At 59.2% G+C, this 19,206-nt stretch overlaps 6 protein-coding genes and 1 pseudogene across 6 annotated transcripts; 2 read left to right on the top strand and 5 right to left on the bottom strand.

Moving 5' to 3' along the window:
* Window positions 1-273: 273 nt before the first annotated feature.
* Window positions 274-3,683, top strand: ACA1_171400 (ATPase/histidine kinase/DNA gyrase B/HSP90 domain containing protein; the record flags this gene model as incomplete). The annotated part of the gene is made up of 11 exons (XM_004356413.1): window positions 274-569; window positions 654-892; window positions 956-1,702; window positions 1,793-1,980; window positions 2,006-2,412; window positions 2,484-2,647; window positions 2,730-2,809; window positions 2,896-2,977; window positions 3,065-3,117; window positions 3,154-3,249; window positions 3,648-3,683. The coding sequence occupies 11 exons, from the start codon at window positions 274-276 to the stop codon at window positions 3,681-3,683; spliced, it is 2,388 nt and encodes a 795-aa protein (XP_004356466.1).
* A 149-nt stretch (window positions 3,684-3,832) lies between these two features.
* On the top strand, window positions 3,833-7,616 carry ACA1_171390 (protein kinase domain containing protein; the record flags this gene model as incomplete). The annotated part of the gene is made up of 13 exons (XM_004356412.1): window positions 3,833-4,159; window positions 4,516-4,628; window positions 4,758-4,876; window positions 4,981-5,554; window positions 5,667-5,737; window positions 5,825-5,937; window positions 5,997-6,106; window positions 6,187-6,288; window positions 6,378-6,564; window positions 6,688-6,889; window positions 6,966-7,087; window positions 7,301-7,438; window positions 7,518-7,616. 13 exons carry the CDS (start codon window positions 3,833-3,835, stop codon window positions 7,614-7,616), a joined length of 2,277 nt encoding a protein of 758 aa, XP_004356465.1.
* Window positions 7,617-7,890: 274 nt separating this feature from the next.
* Window positions 7,891-9,098, bottom strand: ACA1_171380 (COMM domain containing protein 8, putative; the record flags this gene model as incomplete). The annotated part of the gene is made up of 7 exons (XM_004356411.1): window positions 7,891-7,914; window positions 7,999-8,089; window positions 8,187-8,254; window positions 8,327-8,411; window positions 8,539-8,645; window positions 8,696-8,857; window positions 8,934-9,098. The coding sequence occupies 7 exons, from the start codon at window positions 9,096-9,098 to the stop codon at window positions 7,891-7,893; spliced, it is 702 nt and encodes a 233-aa protein (XP_004356464.1).
* A 358-nt stretch (window positions 9,099-9,456) lies between these two features.
* Window positions 9,457-10,030, bottom strand: ACA1_171370 (uncharacterized protein; the record flags this gene model as incomplete). The annotated part of the gene is made up of 3 exons (XM_004356410.1): window positions 9,457-9,813; window positions 9,889-9,920; window positions 9,955-10,030. The coding sequence occupies 3 exons, from the start codon at window positions 10,028-10,030 to the stop codon at window positions 9,457-9,459; spliced, it is 465 nt and encodes a 154-aa protein (XP_004356463.1).
* Window positions 10,031-10,362: 332 nt separating this feature from the next.
* On the bottom strand, window positions 10,363-10,749 carry ACA1_171360 (uncharacterized protein; the record flags this gene model as incomplete). Its single annotated transcript, XM_004356409.1, has 1 exon — window positions 10,363-10,749. One exon carries the CDS (start codon window positions 10,747-10,749, stop codon window positions 10,363-10,365), a length of 387 nt encoding a protein of 128 aa, XP_004356462.1.
* A 127-nt stretch (window positions 10,750-10,876) lies between these two features.
* Window positions 10,877-14,566, bottom strand: ACA1_171350 (annotated as a pseudogene).
* Window positions 14,567-14,597: 31 nt separating this feature from the next.
* Window positions 14,598-18,497, bottom strand: ACA1_171340 (uncharacterized protein; the record flags this gene model as incomplete). Its single annotated transcript, XM_004356408.1, has 19 exons — window positions 14,598-14,740; window positions 14,837-14,989; window positions 15,075-15,276; window positions 15,372-15,641; window positions 15,716-15,846; window positions 16,116-16,190; window positions 16,279-16,338; window positions 16,414-16,496; window positions 16,577-16,703; window positions 16,771-16,851; window positions 16,920-16,969; window positions 17,035-17,118; window positions 17,200-17,275; window positions 17,366-17,466; window positions 17,557-17,692; window positions 17,771-17,981; window positions 18,005-18,037; window positions 18,157-18,220; window positions 18,388-18,497. 19 exons carry the CDS (start codon window positions 18,495-18,497, stop codon window positions 14,598-14,600), a joined length of 2,190 nt encoding a protein of 729 aa, XP_004356461.1.
* Between the last annotated feature and the right edge of the window lie 709 nt (window positions 18,498-19,206).

The following is a 19,206-nucleotide window of genomic DNA, read 5'->3' as shown; positions in this document are numbered from 1 at the left end:
AACAACGAAGAGAAGAAGACGACGAACTACACAAGAGGAGCACAGAGCCCTGGAGAGCGAGCGATGGACGTCTCATGGCATCTGTCCGGCCCCAACTCGGAGCAGCAGCATCAGGAAGAGGAGGCACGCAGCGGCCGGAAGCGAAGACGGTCCCTGCGCTTCTCTGGCTGCCCGACTCAAAGGGCCAAGAAGACACAACGACGCTTCTCGGTCCATCAGCTTCACGCGAACGACCGCCCAAGCCCAAGCCCAAGCCCCAGGCACGCTGTCCTGATGGAGCGGAGAGCGCGGAGGCTGCCGGGTCTGTTCGTGGCGTTGGACCGCGAGGGGCGGGTGGCGGTGTGGAGCGAGGAGTGCGAGCGGCTGACCGGGTGGACGGCGGCCGAGGTGCGGCGCGACCCCGGGTGCCTCTTCCCCGACCCAGATGACTGCGCACGCGTCCGGGCCGAGTGGGAGGCGCGCAGCCGCATGACCCTCTACTTCGACTGGGAGTGGCACGTCACCTGCCGCGACAGATCACGGCGCACCTTCTCGTGGTTCTCCTGCAGCATCTTCACGACACGATGCTGGTACGCCACTTATTTATTATGTGATTAGTAATTGATTTTATTTGATCGGATAAAAGCAATTAATTGCGAGAATGGCGGGGGCAGGAGCAAATGGGCGTTGGGGCGAGATGTGACGCACGAGAAGAAGAGCAAGGAACTGCTGAAGGAGGTGGCGCTGGGCTTCACCGCCACGTCGGCCGACGACTTCTTCCAGCAGCTGGTGCGACATCTCACCAGTGCGTCGGGCATGGAACTCGGCCTCGTGGGCGAGCTCCACCCCAAGCGCGCAGACTCAATCCGCACCCTCGCCACCTTCATCGACGGCCAGCCCGTGCCCAACATCGGTACATCTCTACTAATTTAAATCAGCCAAAAGCTGCGTGGATGATTTATTGATTGATGGGCAGAATACCATCTGGACGGATCGCCGTGCGAGGGCGTGGTGAAGCAGTCGGCGCGCACGCTGCGGTCGGGCGTGCAGGCGATGTTTCCAGAGGACGAGGTGCTGAAGGATCTCGGGGTGGAGAGCTACGTCGGCCGCCCGCTCTACTCGTCGGGCAAGGTGATCGGCCTGATGGTGCTCATGAGCCGCAAGCCCATCTGCGACGCCGAGCGCGCCGAGACGATGATGGAGATCTTCGCCGGCCGCGCGTCGGCCGAGTTCGAGCGACGTCAGCACGAGCTGGCCATGAAGAAGTCCGACCTGCTCTTCCGCCAGGTCACCGACAACATCGCGCCATGGTCTACGTCGCCACGCCCGGCCTGGCCGAGTTCCACTACGCCAGCGCGCTTCGCCACCTTCTGGGGCTACCCGCCCGCCCGACTGCTGCTCGAGCCCGACCTGTGGTTCGTCGGCGTTCACCCGGACGACCGCGCGCTACTGTCCCAGGCCCACGCCGGCTGGTCGAGCTGGGCCGACGACGCGCAGGTGTGCGAGTTTCGCGTGGTGCACGCCCAGACGGGCCACGAGCGGTGGCTGCGCGACCGCAGCTGGAAGATATGGAACACGGCCGACAGCCTCGAGCCGCGGGTGGTGGGCATCGTCGAGGACATCTCGCTCGAGCGCCAGGCCCTCGAGCACCTCGAGAAGGCCCGCCAGATGGCCGAGGAGGCCAGCACCGCCAAGACCCTCTTCCTCGCCAACGTTTCCCATGGTATGCACATTATTCTTCTTGTTGTCCCTTCCTTTTCTTCTAAACAATTGTGTGTATGTGTGTGTGTGTGTGATCGTGTGGGGAATGCAGAGATACGAACGCCGCTGCAGGGGGTCCTGGGAATGCTGGAGCTGCTGGACTCTACGTCTATGGCCCCAGACCAGCGGGACAACCTGCACATCGCCAAGCGATCGGCCGAGCACATGCTGTTCCTCGTGAACGACCTGCTCGACGTGGTGCGGATCGAGAAGGGCAAGCTCGAGATCTGCCCCGGCGCGGTTCTCGCTGCGCGAAGACCTGGAGCACTTGTGGTCCCGCTTCGCGCACAGCTCCGAGTCACACGGCGTCGACTTCGACGTCAGCCTGAGCCCCGACCTGCCCGACATCGTCGTAGGAGACACGCACCGGCTGGCCCAGGTGCTCGACAACATACTGGGCAACGCCTTCAAGTTTACCTCGCGCGGCGGCCGCGTCACCTTCACCGCTTCGCTGCCCACGACCGACGTTTATCAGCGATTAGGTCGATCGTCGGACGATATGGAACAGCAGCAGCAGCGGTGGGTGCTGTTCTCGGTGGCGGACACGGGCATCGGCATCACGGCCGACAAGCTGCCTCACATCTTCGACGCCTTTTACCAGGTCGATGCGGTGCACACCAAGAAGTACGCCGGCCTGGGGATGGGGCTCAAGATCTGCTCCGAGCTCGTCACGTTCGCATTCCCTCTTGTTTCATTTCGCTTCCTCCTCCTCCTCCACTTCTTCCTCATGTTTCTCTTTTCAGGATGATGCACGGGTGGCTGTGGGTGGACAGTACGCCGGGGAAGGGGACGACGTTCTACATTTTGTTGCCTTTTGACCAGCCTGCGCGAGAATCGGAGGAAGAGCTCAGGGAAACAGAGCGAGCAGAAGCCGACGGGCCGGTCGAAGTGGCTCACAAGCCTCTCGGTACTCCAGACGCATTCACAAGCTTCATCTGTGGATTCTGTACTGTGCTCACACAACTCTCATGCTTTGACACACACACTAGATATTCTGCTGGTGGAGGACAACATAGTCAACCAGAAGGTGATTTGTCGCCAACTCGCGCCGCTGGGCTACAATATTCAGGTGCGCACTTGGCACTCAACCTCGGGGCCGCCCCCACCACTGTTAATCACCAATCGTCCTCCCCCCCAATATCCATTCTGCGACAGATTGCCAACAATGGGGTCGAAGCAATCGAGAAGGTCAGCACTACTCACTTTGATGTTATACTCATGGACGTACAGATGCCCGGTACATCCAACATGTCCCATCATGACGAGACATTGGCTCCTCTGACGGCCGTGGTGGTGGTTGGGTGGTGGTGGTTGGTGGTGGCAGTGATGGATGGGCTCACAGCAACGCTCAAGATCCGGGAGCTGGAGATGAACCAAGTACCTATAATCGGGCTGACGGCGGGGGCCACCCAGGAGGACAAGGAGAAGTGCCTGACCGCGGGGATGGACGACTACCTCTCCAAGCCGGTCTCGCGCGCGCGCCTCCTCCAGGCTCTGCGGCGATGGACTGTAGGGAGAGATGCAAGCATGAGGGCTAATCCAGAGACGGGTGACCGATCAATACGACACAGCCACAACTAATATCATCACACACACAAACACACACACACAACACACACACAACACACACAACACAACACACAAACACCCCACAATGAAGGGCGCGTGTGGCGTGATGATCGGGTGGCCCTGGTGACTAATAATGTCGACACATTCAAATAAATAATAGCAAATTAAATAATAATATTGTAGGCAACCAGGAGGCACTGGTCTGTTTCCGCGACGCCCTCGACACTCGCTCCATCCCTTGGTCCTGCGTCTCACGGTACTCCCCTGCCAGTCCTACGTGGTGAGGAAGATGGCAATCGCTGACGTCCTTTTATGTGTGATTTATTTGACTCGTGTAGTGCAATTCAACACTGCGACGAGATCCTGAGGGCTAATTGTAAAGTTATATATTTATTACTTATTATTTATATTTATTCTATAATAGCTTCGCCCCCGCCCATCGACGGAACGAGGAGATTGAGACAATCATTATCGAAAAGAAGAATCGAGATCAATTCGGTCGCGTAGAAGAAGAAGAAGAAAGATGTCGAAGAAGACGAAGGTGGTGGACCCCTACTCGCTGAACGAAGAGGACCGGCGCAAGTTCTACGAGAAGGAGCAGCAGCGAGCGCGCGAGACCGAGGAGAAGCGGAAGAAGGAGGAGGAGAAGGCCAAGAAGAAGGAGTGGGAGAAGCAGTCGGCCAAGCGGAAGAAGGAGGAGGAGAAGGCCAAGAAGAAGGAGGCCAAGGGCACCAAGAAGGACAAGAAGGGGGGCAAGGACGAGCCCATGGTCGGCCGCGTCATCGGCACCCCCACCAACTTCAAGCGCGAGATGCATATCGGCTTCAACCCCGACACCGGCATGTTCGAGGTACCTTCGCCTTCCACTCACCTTCATCTTCTTCTTGTTCTACTCCGTCCCCTTCTCCTTCTTGTTCTTGGCCTCGTGCGGTTGCGAGTGTGGAGCGTGCTCGAGTGCGTGGTGTGTGCTTTTATTTATTTTTATTATTTTGGTTCTTGGGCGTTCCTGACTGGGCGATCACCACCAAACCATTAATTACCAACTCCGTAACATATATACGCTCGGATCCCTTGCTCACACGCATCACCATCACCACACCACCATCTTCTTCTTCTTCTTCTTTACCATCATGATCGTCATCTTCGCCTTCTTCCTCCTCCTCTGACGAGTGCGTGCGATGTGTTGTGCTGTGCATACATTCCTAGGGCATTCCGCAAGAGTGGAAGGTGATGTTGGGTCAGGCGGGTCTGTCGGCCCAGGAAATCGCCGAGGATGCCGACATGCTCGTGAGCGTGTTCAAGGTCATGCAGTTCGAACAGTACGCGCGCCCGCACGACGACAACCGGTGGTTTTTGTAGACTGATGCCCAACCTACACGACACACGACACGACACACACACGACACACACACGACACACGACACGACACATACGATACACCACAACAGAAACAAGCCGGAGCGACCGGCCAATCTCGCCGGCAGCGCCATCCAGCAGCGTATGGCGACCCTGCGCCGCGGCATCACCCCTGCCGCCTTCCCGCCCGTCCCGCCTCCGCCCCAGGCCGGTACCCTCGCCCTCCGTGCCTGTCGACACACGACACGACACGACACGACACGCACCACGACACGACCAACGACGCGCACGCTGATGTCGACGGGCGCACAACAGGCTCGGCCTCGCCCCGCAACTCTCCCGCGTCCGTCCCGCGGCTGCCCGTGGCCTCGTCGCCCCGCGGCCTGACCAACGCCGCCCAGGCGCTGCCCCCGCCCTCCGGGCTCCTCTCCCCGCGCCCGCATTCTCTGAACCAGCGCCTCACGGGCGATGGGGCCACCCGTCCCACGTCCCTCAGCCAGCGCGTGCCGCCGGTTGTTGGGTCACCGGATGACCGCGCTCTGCCGCCCCTGCCGCCCGCGCCGCTGCTCGAGGGCGACGACTACGACGACCGCGGCCTGCCGCCGCCCCCCTTGCCTCGCACCGCAGACGCACCGGTGACCACCGCCGACCGCGGCCTGCCTCCGCCGCCCGGCGCGGGCGGTCCCGCGGGCTTCACTCCACCGCTCCGACCGGCGCCTTCGCCCCGCGGCGTGGTGCCGCCATCGCCCGGCAGGGCCATGCCCGGCCCCGGCGGACCCAGCTCCCTGCGCGCCGTTGGGGCCACCCCGCCGTCGCCCCTCTCGCCGCGCCCTTCGCACGCCTTCCAGCAGGCCCCCGCCGACCGGGACCTCCCGCCCCCGCCACCACGGTACTTCGCCCAGGCCCCCTTGCTTGGCGCAGCCTCGTTGAGTAATAGGGCTTCCCTTCTGACCACTTTTTCTCGTGTTCGCTCGCTTGCTTGCTCGCTCGCTCGTCTGCAGGGATGAGCCGCAGGTGCCGGTCGGGCGCCCCGCGTCGGTGCTGATTCCGCCCATCACTCCGCCCTCCAGTAGTACGCTCTCTCCCCCCCCCTCCATCGCTTCCCCCTCTCGTGGGGACCCTTGATGACCCAAACCCCCACATTTGTTTGTCGACACAGCACCGCTAGGCCGGCCGACGCCGTCGCCCGGCGGACGGCCCCTGCCTCCGGCCACACCCGCCGCGCCCGGCTCTCCGATGTCATCGCGACCCCAGCCTCCCATCGCCACAGGGGTACGCCCCCCACGACACACGATACACGACGCACGACACACGCTGATCTCTCGGCACAGAGTCCCGGTGGACGACCGGTGCCGCCGTCGCCTTCGGGGCGTCCGGCCCCGCCCTCGCCTTCCGGCCGCCCCGCTCCGCCCGGCCAAGGCGCCCCTCCGCCCGCCGGCGGGTACCCTGCCCCCCCCCCGTTTCGCCCCTCTGGCCTCTTTCTTTGCTCTAACGGGTGCGTGTCGTGCGTGCACGGTGCAGAAGCGATGAGTCGCCCACCGCAGGAGTGGAGATCGACGACTTGGTGCTCAAGGGAGTCGACCCGACCACCCTCTTCACCGACATGGCCATCGTGGGCCAGGGGTACTTGGCACCGCACACACCGCACACGCCGCACGTGCTTCTTGCAGCGCGCGTGGGCTCACATGGCGATTGGGGGGGGGGGCACACAGAGCGTCGGGAGCGGTGTACTCGGCCACGGACAAGCGCACCGGCAGGAAGGTGGCGATCAAGCAGATGGTGGTGGCCAAGCAGGTGAAGAAGGAGATCATCATCAACGAGATCATGATCATGAAGCAGTCCACCCACGCCGCCATCGTCAACTTTGTCGACGCCTTCCTCGTCGACGGTATCCTCTGGGTATCGCTTCCGCACCACCGCACACGCACGCATGAAACACACGACACACGCACCACCGCACACGCACACGCACACGCACACGCGTGCTGTTTGGGCGCTGCTGATGTGCGATTTGGCGGTTAGGTGGTGATGGAGCTGGTGGACGGCGGTTCTCTTTCCGAACTCCTCACGCTGGGCATCCGGCTCACCGAGCCCCAGATCGCGGCGATTACCAAGTCCACGCTTGAGGCCATCGAGTACCTCCACAACCGACCCAAGCCCATCATCCACAGGGACATCAAGTCCGAAAATGTGCTGCTCGGCCTGGGCGGTGAAATCAAGATCAGTACGCAGCCACTCACCACGTTAAGAGATCTCAAACGTGCGCGCGAGTGCTAACACACACACACACACACACACAGCCGATTTCGGTTACGGCTCGCAGCTGTCGTCGGCGCAGGACACGCGCAAGTCAGTGGTGGGTACCACCTTCTGGATGGCGCCCGAGCTGGTCAAGGGCCAGCACTACACGTGCAAGGTCGACGTGTGGTCCCTCGGCATCATGGCCATGGAGATGTTCGAAATCGCGCCTCCCTACATCGAGGAGTCCATGCTCAAGGCACCTCCTCTCTCTCTCCCCCGGCTTCGTTCTTTTTGTTCACCCGCTTCGCTTCTCTCTCCTTGTTTTTGCTTTTTGCTTTTTTGCATTTGCATTTGCATTTGCTGACGTCCGTTGGTGCTCCCACTTCGTGTGCAGGCGCTGTTCTTGATCGCCAAGAAGGGTCGACCGCCGTTCAAGGATCCCGACGCCATGTCGGCGCAGTTCAAGGACTTCATCGAGAAGTGCACCATCATGGACCCCTCTCTCCGTCCCGATTCCACACAAATGCTCTCTGTACGCGCACTCCTTCTCGTTGCATCGACTTGCGTCAGCCACTGACCGTGGTCACACGCACTCACGGCACACACAACAGCATCCGTTCCTCAAGCTGGCGTGCGATCCCCGCGAGTTGCTCTCGTTGGTCCAGAGAACGAAAAACGAGAGCGTGCGGGAGTACATCCCCGACGAGTAAACCACCTTCTTCTCTCCTCTCACCTGTACCATCGATCGGCTCTTCCTTTCCTTTCCTTTCATCTTCTTTTTTCTCTCTTTCTCGACACAAATGCTGGTGATGCACAAGACGAAGCATGAAACCGATGCGGCAACGGACGAACCACCGGACCAATAAATAAATACCTTGACCACGGCAGTCGTGATTCTCTCTCTTCTCTCTCCGTCCAGCCTGGTACGCCTACTGCTTACACTCTTCTCCTCCTCCTCCTTTTGATGCGCGCGAAAAGGCCGTGTTACACGCGCAGCTTTTGCACCACCTGCCAGAAGCGTGCGAAGTGGTGAGAAGAACGGAACTGCAGCTAGAGTGGGGGAAGGGGGGGTAGGTTTGGTGGTGGTAGTACCTGGTTGACCTGCTGGAGGGTGCCGATGAGCTTGTCGAGCTCAGACTTGGGCAGCTCGAGCACCACGTCCTTCATCTTCTCGTTCTCGTCCCTTCACACATACGACAGCGCAGTCGATTGGGGGGGGGGAATGGTGTGAGTGAGCGTTGCGAAAGGGAAGACAGCAGCGGGTTTCGGGGGGGGGGTACTTGATGGTGAGGTTGAGGCGCAGGATGGGTTCGTTCACCGTCGCCACCTTGTCGCTGGCCAGCGAGTGCTGCAATCCAAGAAAAGTGAGCCAAGCGCATGCGTGGGAGTACCGATGGCGGTGGTGGGTGGTGGTGAGTACCAGGAGCTTCCAGTCAAAGTCCTTGAGGTGGGCCGGCGATATATGGGCCGTGTCCCCAGCCAGGGCCTTCTGCACGTCAGTGTATCTGAACGCCGCACGCACGGCACACGCACGACACACACGCACGACACACGTACCACCGCACACGTGAGAATGAGGCGGCGATGAGAAAGGGGATTGAGTAGTGAGCTGTGGTGTGGTGTGGTGACTACCGCACGAGGATGCAATCGACGATGACGGTGGCATGCTCGTCGGCCACGTTGAACCCCTTCAGCTCCCGCACGATCTGCAGCGGAAAGTCGTCGGTGAGCGATGGTCGCTGATGTCGACATTAGAAGAGAAGAAGGTTAGCGGCGCTTAGACGCGTACGTCGTCCTTCTTGAGGCCGCCGCCGACGGCCTTGATGACGAAGAGCTTGACGGCGTCGATCATGGGCTGCGCGTTGGCCTCGCCAAACGGCTTCGTCCAGTCGGGCTGCCGCCCACACACCTCGTCCACCACCCAGTGCACGAACTGCACGAGCAGACACCCCTGGAAGGTCAGAGTAGAAACGCAAACGAAGTTCGAAATCGAGGAGAGTGCAAATAATGAGGGGGGCAATCAGGACCTGATCGATGGGAATCTTCTGGGCGATGGCGCCAATCTTGGCGATGAAGGCCACTTTTCGGCGGTGTGAGGGAAGAAGGCCGAGCTTGGGCGGTGCGGCGTCGGCAGCATTCTTTCCTCTCGGCGTGGTGACCGACCCTCCCTCTGCCTGCGTTTGCGATTGCATGTTTTGCTCTTCTCCTCACCACCTCTCCCCCCTCTGCTTGATTCGCTCCAAAAAATGAGATTAATAATCGAAATGTGAAATCAGACACACCTTTTCTTTTTCTTTTAACATTTCTGAATTTCAGGTCGAGAAAATGATAATTTTATTTTTTCCTTTATGAATTGGCCAAGGTGCGGTGCGCTGTGTGGCGGCGCCTTCGGCCTTGCTGAACCGGGGGGTCGTTGTTCTCAGGTGCTGTGGCGCCAGTGTCGATGGCTTTCCCACAGCGCCTTCATTGGAGACCCGGAAAAGCGAAGACGAAGGCGGCCGCGGACAGGCTGCCCAGATCCCTGGATTCACGAGCGTGGTGGGCCTCCGCTTAGTTCGCGACGGCTGGCTCGCGCCGGGTTCGCTTCGCCACTCGCTTGGGCTTGGGCGCCGGCTTCTCCCCTTCATCGCCCTTCTCTTTCTCTTCATCTTCGTCCTTGCAGGCATCGGTCCGCTTCCGCTTCTTCGTACCGCTCGTCGGCTCCTCCTCTTCCTTTCGCTCCTTCTCGTCGCTGCCCGGCGGCGTGGTGCCGAGGCCCAGCTGGGCTTTGACCAGTTCGAGGACGTCGAGCAGTGCGGGCAGGTGGGCTCTGTTCTTGGCCGGCCCGAAGGTGTCCAGCTTCGAAAAGAGCAGCACCTCGTCCTCTTCTTCTTCTTCATGTTGCCGCTTCACCACTTCAAACGACCCCTGGAGGGGAACACACAGAGATATCAACACATGAGCAAGAGAGCCCCACACAGCACCGCAATCCGAAGGGGGAACCTTGCGAGGCTTCCCGCTGGGGTTATGCTGAACTGTTGCGGGCCACGCCAAGAAGTCAGAACGCACTGCCGTGTTTGAGTAGAGGGGAGGAGATGACCTTGCGCGGCAGGAAAGGCTTGCTCCAGAACGGCAGCAATTCCATTGGCACAAGTTCGATAGATGGATCAGGAATTACTGCAAACACGACAGGCGCAGCAAAAATTAGATTACATTAATCTTGTCTTGACAATCGGGCGCGGCTCAGTTACCATCTCTCAATTTCGAGAATGAAGGCGTGTTCCTTATCTATCAGCGCCACCTCGGGCACATTTCCTCTTCTTCCCCTGGCCTTGGACATGGTGCCGTTTGAGATTGGCAGTGCTACACAAACTCGCGATCTCGAAAGATTTCAATCAATCACGCTATCTCGCAGCTGACGTGTCACTTTTTCATTGGTTCAATTTTGCCTTCGATAAAAGTGAGGAGGGCCGTCGCCTACATCTGAATCTTCGTAGGGGGTGGGGGGCTAGGCGAGCGGCTGGCGGTGAGGTCGTGAATCTTCTCCATCGCAGCGTCGACGTAGCTCTTGAGCTGCTCCACCGCAACATCGGCACGGCTCTTGAGCTCCTCCACCGCATCATCGGCATGGCTCTTGAGGGCAGGCGAGGATGCCAGCGCCACCACCGTCACGGCCACCGCCAGCGCCGCCAGCAGAATAAAGAAACAACAAGCACACGAGCGCAGGCACGACGAGCCTTTACCACCACCGCCGCCGCCGCCACCACCCCTGCTGCCTCTACTCCCGTCGATCGCTGTCCACGGCCAGCCCTGGTCTCGCTTGTTGCTTCTCCAGCTCTTCTTCCTCTCCGCTCCCTTGCCCATCCTCTCTCGATCGTCTTTTCTCGGCTTGTGTTGCACACAGGGAAGGGAACAGAAAGAACTGATTTCAGGACCCTTGCAAACCAAGAAAAAGCTGGGAAACAGGGTTGTTGGTTTGTGCGCCTCAAAATCAGCCCATGAACAGGGCGTCACCAGAGAGGAAGCTGGCGCGCGAGGTCATGAACTTCTGCAGGAGGATGTTGAGGAAGGTGCTCATGTCCTTGCCCGCCCACTGCTCCAGCTGCACCTCGAGCTGGCTCACCGTGTGCAGCTCCTTGGCCCGCGGCGGACACAGCGTCCACAGCGGCGACTCGCTGAAGATCGCGCGCGACCCAATTGCGGGCTTGGTCGGCGTTAGCCACAGGCCGCCCTTGGACGTGGCCGACAGATACTTCTGCACGCCCACCGCAACGATATGAGCTTGGTCGTGTCGTGTCGTGCGTGTCGTGCGGTGCGGTGCATGTGAAGCAATTGTGCGGCGACGAACCTTGTCGCCTTCGCAGGTGGAGATGACGCAGCAGGTGTTGTCCTTCTTGTCGGCAACCTCTTCGTACTGCCACACGTAGGGTGCCTCTCGCGTGGCGAGCTCCTCCTTCTCACCAGACGCTTCAGCACTCCGCGCCAGGTAGAGACCTGCACACGTATCAACGAGAGCTTCTGTGTGGGCGTGTGCGGTGGTGCGTGTGCGTGTGCGGTGGTGAAGTCGCGTGGCGGACCTTGGTAGGAGCGGAGGGTGAGCTTCTTGTCGGGCTGATAGTCGGCGAACCAGCTGGTGGGCGTCGATTGGGCCAGCGCGAGCACGTTGAGCTTGCCGCTGGGCCGGGAGCCCATATAGGCCCCCAGCGACGACCGCAGGAACACGAGGTTGTCGAGCTTCTCCACCTGCCACTTCTCGTTGGCCCGCGCCTGCTCTTTGTCGGCTTTGACCAGGTTCTTCTCGCTCGACAGGAATCGGCCGGTGACCAGCGAGCGCAGCGCGATCGTGTTCTTCTCGAGCGTGTGGCTCCACTCCCACTCGATCCTGGCCAGGTTGGTGCGGATGCCCACGAGCGAGGCCTCGCTGGCGCTGCTCACGGCCAGGTACTTGCCGGAGGCGTGCCGCAGGTACACGGTGTCGCTCGCGGTACTCGACGACCGGGGCTCCACCATGAACATGCAGTTGATGCTGAAGGCGGCGTCTGAATTTGGTGTGTGTGTGTGTGTGTGTGTGTGTGTGTGTGTGTGTGTGTGTGTGTGTGTGTGTGTGTGTGTGCGTGTGTGTCACGGTGAGTATTTAAACAACGATGAGGGTAATGAAGTGATGAAAGAAAAGAAGGCGGACAAACCGATGACGAGCTTGCCTTCGGTGGGCGAGAAAGCCAGATACTTGGACTGAGAAGTGCGCAACGCGATGAGCTTATCGGCATACCGCCCCAAAGCTTGGCCCTGTTCGTGCATCAGCGCCACACCTCGTAGGTCGCACACGCACACGCACACGCACCACTGCACACACGACGGCATGCACAACCGCACACGTCTACAAAAAGAGGAGATCACCTTTTGGAGATCCGAGATGGAGATCATGGAGCTGGAGCGCTTGCCCTGCTCGGACATGGCGCCGAGACCGACGGGCGCTCGCGCGCTGCTGTCGTGCTTCATTGCCACGAACACGATCACCTGCCGGATGGCCTCGATCCACTCCTGCATCTCCTTCTCCGACTCAGCGGCAAATACAACCGTGCTGCGCACTGGATGATGCACCCTGTGGTTTGGTGCCGTGTGTCGTGTGTGTGCCATGACGTCAGCACGAATCGACAGAAAACAAAGGTGACAAGAACGCACCGGAAGGTCCACTTGTGGCTGCCTGAACTGGCCTCGATGCGCTCGCAGGAGCACCCCGGCAAGTCGACCGTGCCTTCCTCCTTGTCCTACACAGGGCAACGACCGATGAGCCCACGCACATGACGACCAGTTAGCACACGGTGGTGGCGGTGGTGGCGGTGGCTGGTGGTGGGTACCTTGCTCTTCTTCTTGAAGTATTTGATGACGGGTGGAAGCTGGAACATCATGAGCCACTTCTTCTTCCACTTCTTGTTCTTCTCCGAGAAATGCATGAGGTAGCCCGACTTCACCGCGTCCATTGAGAGGTCCAACACCGACGCTGTGTGTCCAAGGAGTCGAGTGTGTGTGTGATGTGTGGTGTGTGGTGTGGTGTGTGGTGTGTGTGCCGTGTGTGGAGATTAGGTGCCGGGTGTCACACAGATGAAGGCCAAGTGGGTCTATGAGAGTACTCTTTCTCCTCTCGGCGAAGGCTGTCTTGCTGGAGGTGTTGACGAGCTTGCCCGCCGCGCCGGGCGACAAGGGCTGCGGCGACGCCTGCCCGGGTGGACCGGCGGCGGCGACCCCCTGCACCTCGGACTGGGAGAAGCTGCGCATCCGCAGGTTGCTCAGCTCGGCCAGCTGCTTCATCTTGACAGCCTGCGATGCAGGCTTCTTCTCGGTGCCGGCGGCGCCGGCGGAAATGTCCACCACCCTTGTCCCGACCTCACTGCCGCTGCCGCTTTTCTTTCGCTCGTCGGTGGTGGGCGACTTGTCAGCCTTGCGCTGGAAGCTGTCGCCCTCGAAGTCGATCTCGCGCCGCTTCCGCACGCATTGGTACTTGATGAGCATTGAGGCCAGCTGACCCACCTCCTCGACGTGCCGCACCTCGCCGAGGCCGCTCACGCCCTGGCTTTGCTCTGGTACGGCGGCCTCGTCATCGCTGATCAGGCTCGCCGCGCAGGCCTCCTGCTTCCATTCCTTCATCAGCTCCTGTCGGTAGTCGCGGAACGACAGGGCAAAGTAGTACAGCGATATCGCTCTGTTACCATCGAGACGGAGCGAGTTAGAGCGATATCACGTGTGTTTGCCGTGTGTGCGTGCGTGTTGTGTGCGTGTTTGCGTGTGCGGTACCTTTCCCAGAGATCGATCTGTCGTTCGCCCTTGGATCGGTAGCCAGTGTCCTTGGATGCGGCCACGGACCACTGGCACACCACCAACGCAAGGTCGCAGACGGCCTTGAGCCACTGCTTCACGCCGAGCTGGTAGTCGGTCTCCGTCTGCGCCTTGCGCTTCAGCAGCAGACAGGCCTGGCCCAGGTACTTCACCGCCGCCTGAAATCCGTCCCTGCGTTGAACAAAAAATTGGGGGGAGGCTGTTAATTCTGTGCCGGTGCGAGGAGTGAACACGGGCTGCGGGGTGTAGTGGGTCGTGTGGTGTTGGTACTGAATGAGGGATCGTCCAGACTCATCAGCCACGGTATTGGCGGCCAGCCAGGCCTCCACCTTGCCCAGGTGTATCAGCGTCTCCACGCTGTCCTGTTATTCAGAGAATTCAAGGAATGCAAAAAAAACAATGAGTGCGTAAGTCCAACGCGAGATCGCTGCCACTGTAGCCAGGGAGGAGGAGGGGTCGGTACAGGGATGCTGAAGGTGGCCAGCTCGAGCTTCTCCTTGGCGAAGCTGAGGAGGCGGAAGATCTTTTCGCGGAGCGTAAGGTACTGGGCGGGCTCCTTGGTGTCGCTGAGCTGCTGTCGAAGCTTGAGCGCCTGACGGTACAGCGCGAAGCCTTCGAACGACGACACCAGGTGCATGTGCTTGACCTGCCACATGCACAGACGCGACGGCCAAATAAGATTGCGATTGGCGCCGGTCAGGGTTAGGGTGTGGTGAGATCAAACCTTGACGCCCAGGTCCTTCAAGTGCGGGTCCATGAATTCGTAGGGCCGAGGCTCGGGTGGCGGCAGGTCGCAGTTGAGGGTTTCAAAGATGCGCGGCTCGTCGGCGAGCATGATGTTGAGCATCTCGCACACTCGCCTGCCAGCCAACTCACAATCAGATCAGATTGTAATGCGAGCGGGAAGTGGGTGGTGCGTGCCTGAAGAAGATCCCCTGGAAGAGGAAGGGCTCGAGTCGGCCGGAAGAGTTCCACTCCTTTTCCGTGAGCGCATTCATGCCGTACTTGGCGCGGACGCAGCCTGGAAAGAACGAAGGAAGACCGAGACATGGTGAGGTCGAAAGAGCAAGCCCCCCCCCGGGGGGGGTAAAGAACGAAAGCGAAGGTGGCGCATTACATTTCATGGGCAGGAGGCCCTCCAGGTCGGAGCTCAGCGACTCCGAGTAGCCGCCCATCGCGGACTCAGACAGGTCCACTCCTCTCTCCTCCTCCTGACTCCGCGCCGCGAAGTGGATGTAGTACTCCAGCCCGCCCTGCAGTTGCTCCACAGCTTCGCGAATTGGAGCTCGTCAGAACACTGGTGCGGGGGGGGGAGGTTAAAGAACGAAAGCGAAGAAAGAGGAATGGGTGGGTACTGCCGACGCGGATGGCCTTTTCGTCGATCGGGGGCGCTTTGTTGGAGGTCCAGAACTCGTGCGCTTTGTCCGAGTGCCCCGAGAAGAGGTTGAGAAGGGTCAACACCAGCTGCCTGTAGGGCTCGCTCGACGGCACCTTGAGCTCCTTCATCTTCTCGCGCAGCATGGCACGAATGATGTTCTTGGCCACACGTGCCACCATCTGGCACAAAGGAATATCAGCGCAGCGGTGAGTCATCTATCAACCTAAGAGAAAGAGAGAAAGAGAGAACGAAAAGGAAGAGCACTCGAGTGTACCTCGGTGTAGAGAAGCGCGACGACGACGAAGAGCTGCGAGTTGAACATGCGATCGGAGGGGTTGTCGCCGAAGCTCGACATGAGGCGGTGCCTCACTTCGCCCAGGTAGCGCATGTTGATTCCGCGCCAATGCATGCCGTGCAGGATGTGCATCAACCGTCTGTTGAGCGTTTCGACATCCACGCCGCACGACTTGGCGTTGATCGGGTAGTCGCTCGGCGTTGTAATGTAGCTCGAGGGCATGAGAGGGCGCCACTCGGCGCCAGACCTCTGCAAGAGCCATGTAAGTTTCCCCCAAGCGTGAAGCCTGAAAGCAAGCGAAGGTGAGTGGGGAGGTGAGGCACCAGGTCCATGTAGCGGTCGGCGTCTCTGGAGCACTTGGCGACGAGATCGTCGGTGAGGGCGGGCAGGAGCTCGTCCAATATGCGGTAGGTGGCTGCCGTCACCTCCGCGTTGTTTTCCTTGGCGTTCGGGTCTGCAGCTTGCCAGGCACTGGCACAAAACGCAACAAGTTGACGGCGACGATTGCGACAGCGTTAGCCGCGTGCGGAACGCTTTACAGAAGAAACACGACTCTGTGCGTACGTGTAGGCATCGGAGGTGAGAGGAATGCGTCGGCCCTGTGGATTCACGTTGGATTGCACCAGCTCTATTTTGCGAGGAGACGCACACAATAGACATATTAGATTCGTGCATCGGCGTCACAAAATGGCAAACGGGGTATTGGGGGGTTGTGCGGCGTACCTGGTCGCAGCATCTTGTAGAAGATGGCACGCGGGTGCGGAGTGTCGAAAATTTCCTTTATCGCCATAGGGCTCTCTGCAGAGAGGCGAGAGAGCGGATGTGAGCAGTTACAGGCAATAGAGCACCTCGGTGTCGACCCGATTGGTTTGGGGTGGAATCTCACCTGGCGGATACAACCGTGCAAAGTCCAGCAGATAAAGCTTGTCGTCTTCGCCGAGATGACCTGCAAGCGCGCGGGCGAGAGTTGGGCTACGAACACAAACACGCACGAGCTCAATGCAATGCGGCGCGTACATACCTTCGATGTCACCGGGACCACTCAAAACCCGCGTTCGCACTCTGTGCGCCTTCAGGTTCAAGCGATGAAAGATCCGCTCAAATCTGCATCGGCAGCGATCACACAGTTTAGCGTTGTGTCTCTCACAGCACGAACGCGATGATGGCGATGAGGGAACACATACCGCTCGTTGTATTCGGGGTAGTCGGCGTGCACGCTCTTACCGCCATCAGCCGAGCCGTAGCAGATCGTGTCTTTCGATACGGGAAGCATCGACACGGCCGTGAGTCGGAACCCTCGGTAGTCCACCACTGTCGTAGGTATACATATCAGCACCTCCAGTGCGGTTGAATGATTTGTGGGTGCGGGGGAGTGTACCCGTCATGAGAGGAACGAGAACGCCCTCATTGAACGCTTCGCCCGAATCCACAATACGACCACAGCAGCGCAACTCGTGCCCTAGTGGCAGAGACGATTAGTGGTGTCCAATGGAAAAACTACAACTAAAATAGGTAATTGGCACGCACCTGCTGACTTCATCGCCGACGCATCATCAGGAACGTTTTCGCCGTACATCCTGAGATAACGTTGGTAATTTACATTATTATTAGTGTGTTGGACGAGGCGGAAGTGCAGAAGTACCATGTTCCGTTTTTAAGTCGGGAATCGATCGCATACTTGAGAAGGATGCCGCGACACAGAAACTTCTCTCCTCCTGCCAGTCCCCTGGGGTCCAAATCAAAGCAGGCAAGTCAGGCACTCGAGCTCGAAACAAAAAAGACTATGCTTGGCGGCGGGTACGCGTACCCCATGTCCTTCTCTGGTTTGAGTGTCTTCTCTTCGTATGGCAGATACCGCTCGCTGATGATGATCTTTCCGTACACTGGGATGCACATACGAGACAAAGAAAAAAGGTTGAGATGGTCGCTTGTTGTTGCGAGAGAACTGGTTGAGGCAAAGGGAGGGAAATTACCTTCAGCGGCGTGCTGAAAGTCGTGAGCGAGAAAAGCCAGCTTGTGAAACTTGCTCTCCGTGTCCTCCATGTTGAGCAGTTGTTGAAAATTGCTGTTCCATCTGTTCTCATTACCAAGGCACACACGATCAGTCAGTCGCTTTGTAGACCTACGTTGCGGCGGGAAGTGAAGCGAAGGTCTGTGTGCGTACAGGCTGCCTGTCTTCTTTTCCTTCTGTGCTGTCTTCTTCTCCGCCTTTTTCTTGTCGGCCGAGGGACCCTGCGGCGACAGCAATATGAAGGTTCCCTTGGGCGATGGCGCATCTCGCTTCGTAAGCGCGGCCGGTGCTGTGGGTGCGCAGTGAGTGTGCGGTAAGTGCAGCGTGTACAGATCTCGGTCGGAATCGAAGGGGCTGTATTGCGTACCGACTTCCTCGTAACTGTTTGAGTTGGCCGCCGCACCGTCCACTCGTTCGTAGTCCGAGACGTTGTAGGCATTGCCCCCTTGAGGAGGCGGAACGGGGCTACGGGCAATGCCCTCCCTTCCGCCTCCCTGTGCTTCTTCATCGTCGCTCCGCCCCGCCTCCTCGTCCTCCTCCTCGGGGCAGAAGATGTCGTATCCCTCCTGGCCCGCCACCTGTTGTTGTGGCACCCCCGCACCAGCTCGCCGCCCGTCTGGTGCTGTTGCATTGCCTGAGTCCACACAGAGAGCCAGGATGGGGGAAAAAAAGTAATTGGGAGAAGGGGGCGGGCCACGTACGTGTTGTGGGCTCGAGGAGCGCAGTGAAGTACTGCGTGGAGTTTTGAAGCACCAGCCTCTCGTCGTCATCTTCAGGGTCGGACGGCACCACCTCGTAGGCGCCCTCCGTGGCAACGCTGCAGGGAGAAGGTGCAAAATCAATTTTAATTTTTGGGTCATAAAGAAGACGGATATCATTGAAACGATGGGGAGGGGGTCGTACGGAGGGGGAGGAGGTCTTCGAGGCGAGGGGGGCGGATTGCGGCGGGGTGCCGATGGCACTTCCTCATATGATGGGTTGTACATGGTGTCGTCGTCGGTGCTGCTCGTGTAGCAGCATTCCTCGAGGTCCAGCTGGGTGGGCTTGATATCCCTACCCTTGCCCGCTTTGCCCTTCGTGTGGGTCTTGTCCATCTTCTTGGCTAGCCCACAAGCTAACAACGAGGGTTGCTGCGCACACGACCGAACCAATGATCGCGGAGCCAAGGAAGTTAACGAGGACTGCCCAATCAGGAAACCGGTGACGAACGCCTCTTCGCACCACGGCGGAGCGCACCTCCCTCCCAACTGCGGCCCAGCTTGGCTTCTACTCGGGGGCCACAGGCCCATAAGGAAGGAGTGCCCATCCGCACTGAAGCCGGGACCTCAATGTTAACATATTCGCCGGCGAATCCGTTCTTTCGATTAGCGAACCGCAGCGGGAAGGACTGTTGTCTTCTTTCATCTGCATTTCATCAAAGGCGGGATCTCTTCGAATCTTTTTTGTTCTTTTTATTGGTGCAAGCTCCCCCCCCCACATAAACCACCACTGGCTGGCCCACTGGCTGCGGACACTTCCCTGCTAAATGGAGAAGGAATGAGTGATAATTCACAAGATTTCCCAAGATAATGATTAAAGCTAAAATCCCTCATCTTTGTAAGGTTGTTGTCATAACCTCCGGAGAAGTTCGCAAGTGATACTGAACAAATCAATCACGGGGATAGATAAGGCACACAAAGGGAGGAAAGGCAGTGAGATGGCGCACCCATGGCAAGGACCGGCGGCTGTGGCTTGGCGGTGAGGGCGATACGAAACAAAAAGAGCGGAGGCGGCAAAGCAAACTGCCCTTCTTGTCCGCAAATA

This window comes from Acanthamoeba castellanii, assembly GCF_000313135.1.
Source record: "Acanthamoeba castellanii str. Neff unplaced genomic scaffold scf7180000084741, whole genome shotgun sequence".
NCBI lineage: Eukaryota > Discosea > Longamoebia > Acanthamoebidae > Acanthamoeba > Acanthamoeba castellanii.
The sequence above is the reverse complement of the archived record's forward strand: the minus strand, read 5'-3'. Positions and strand labels throughout refer to the sequence as shown.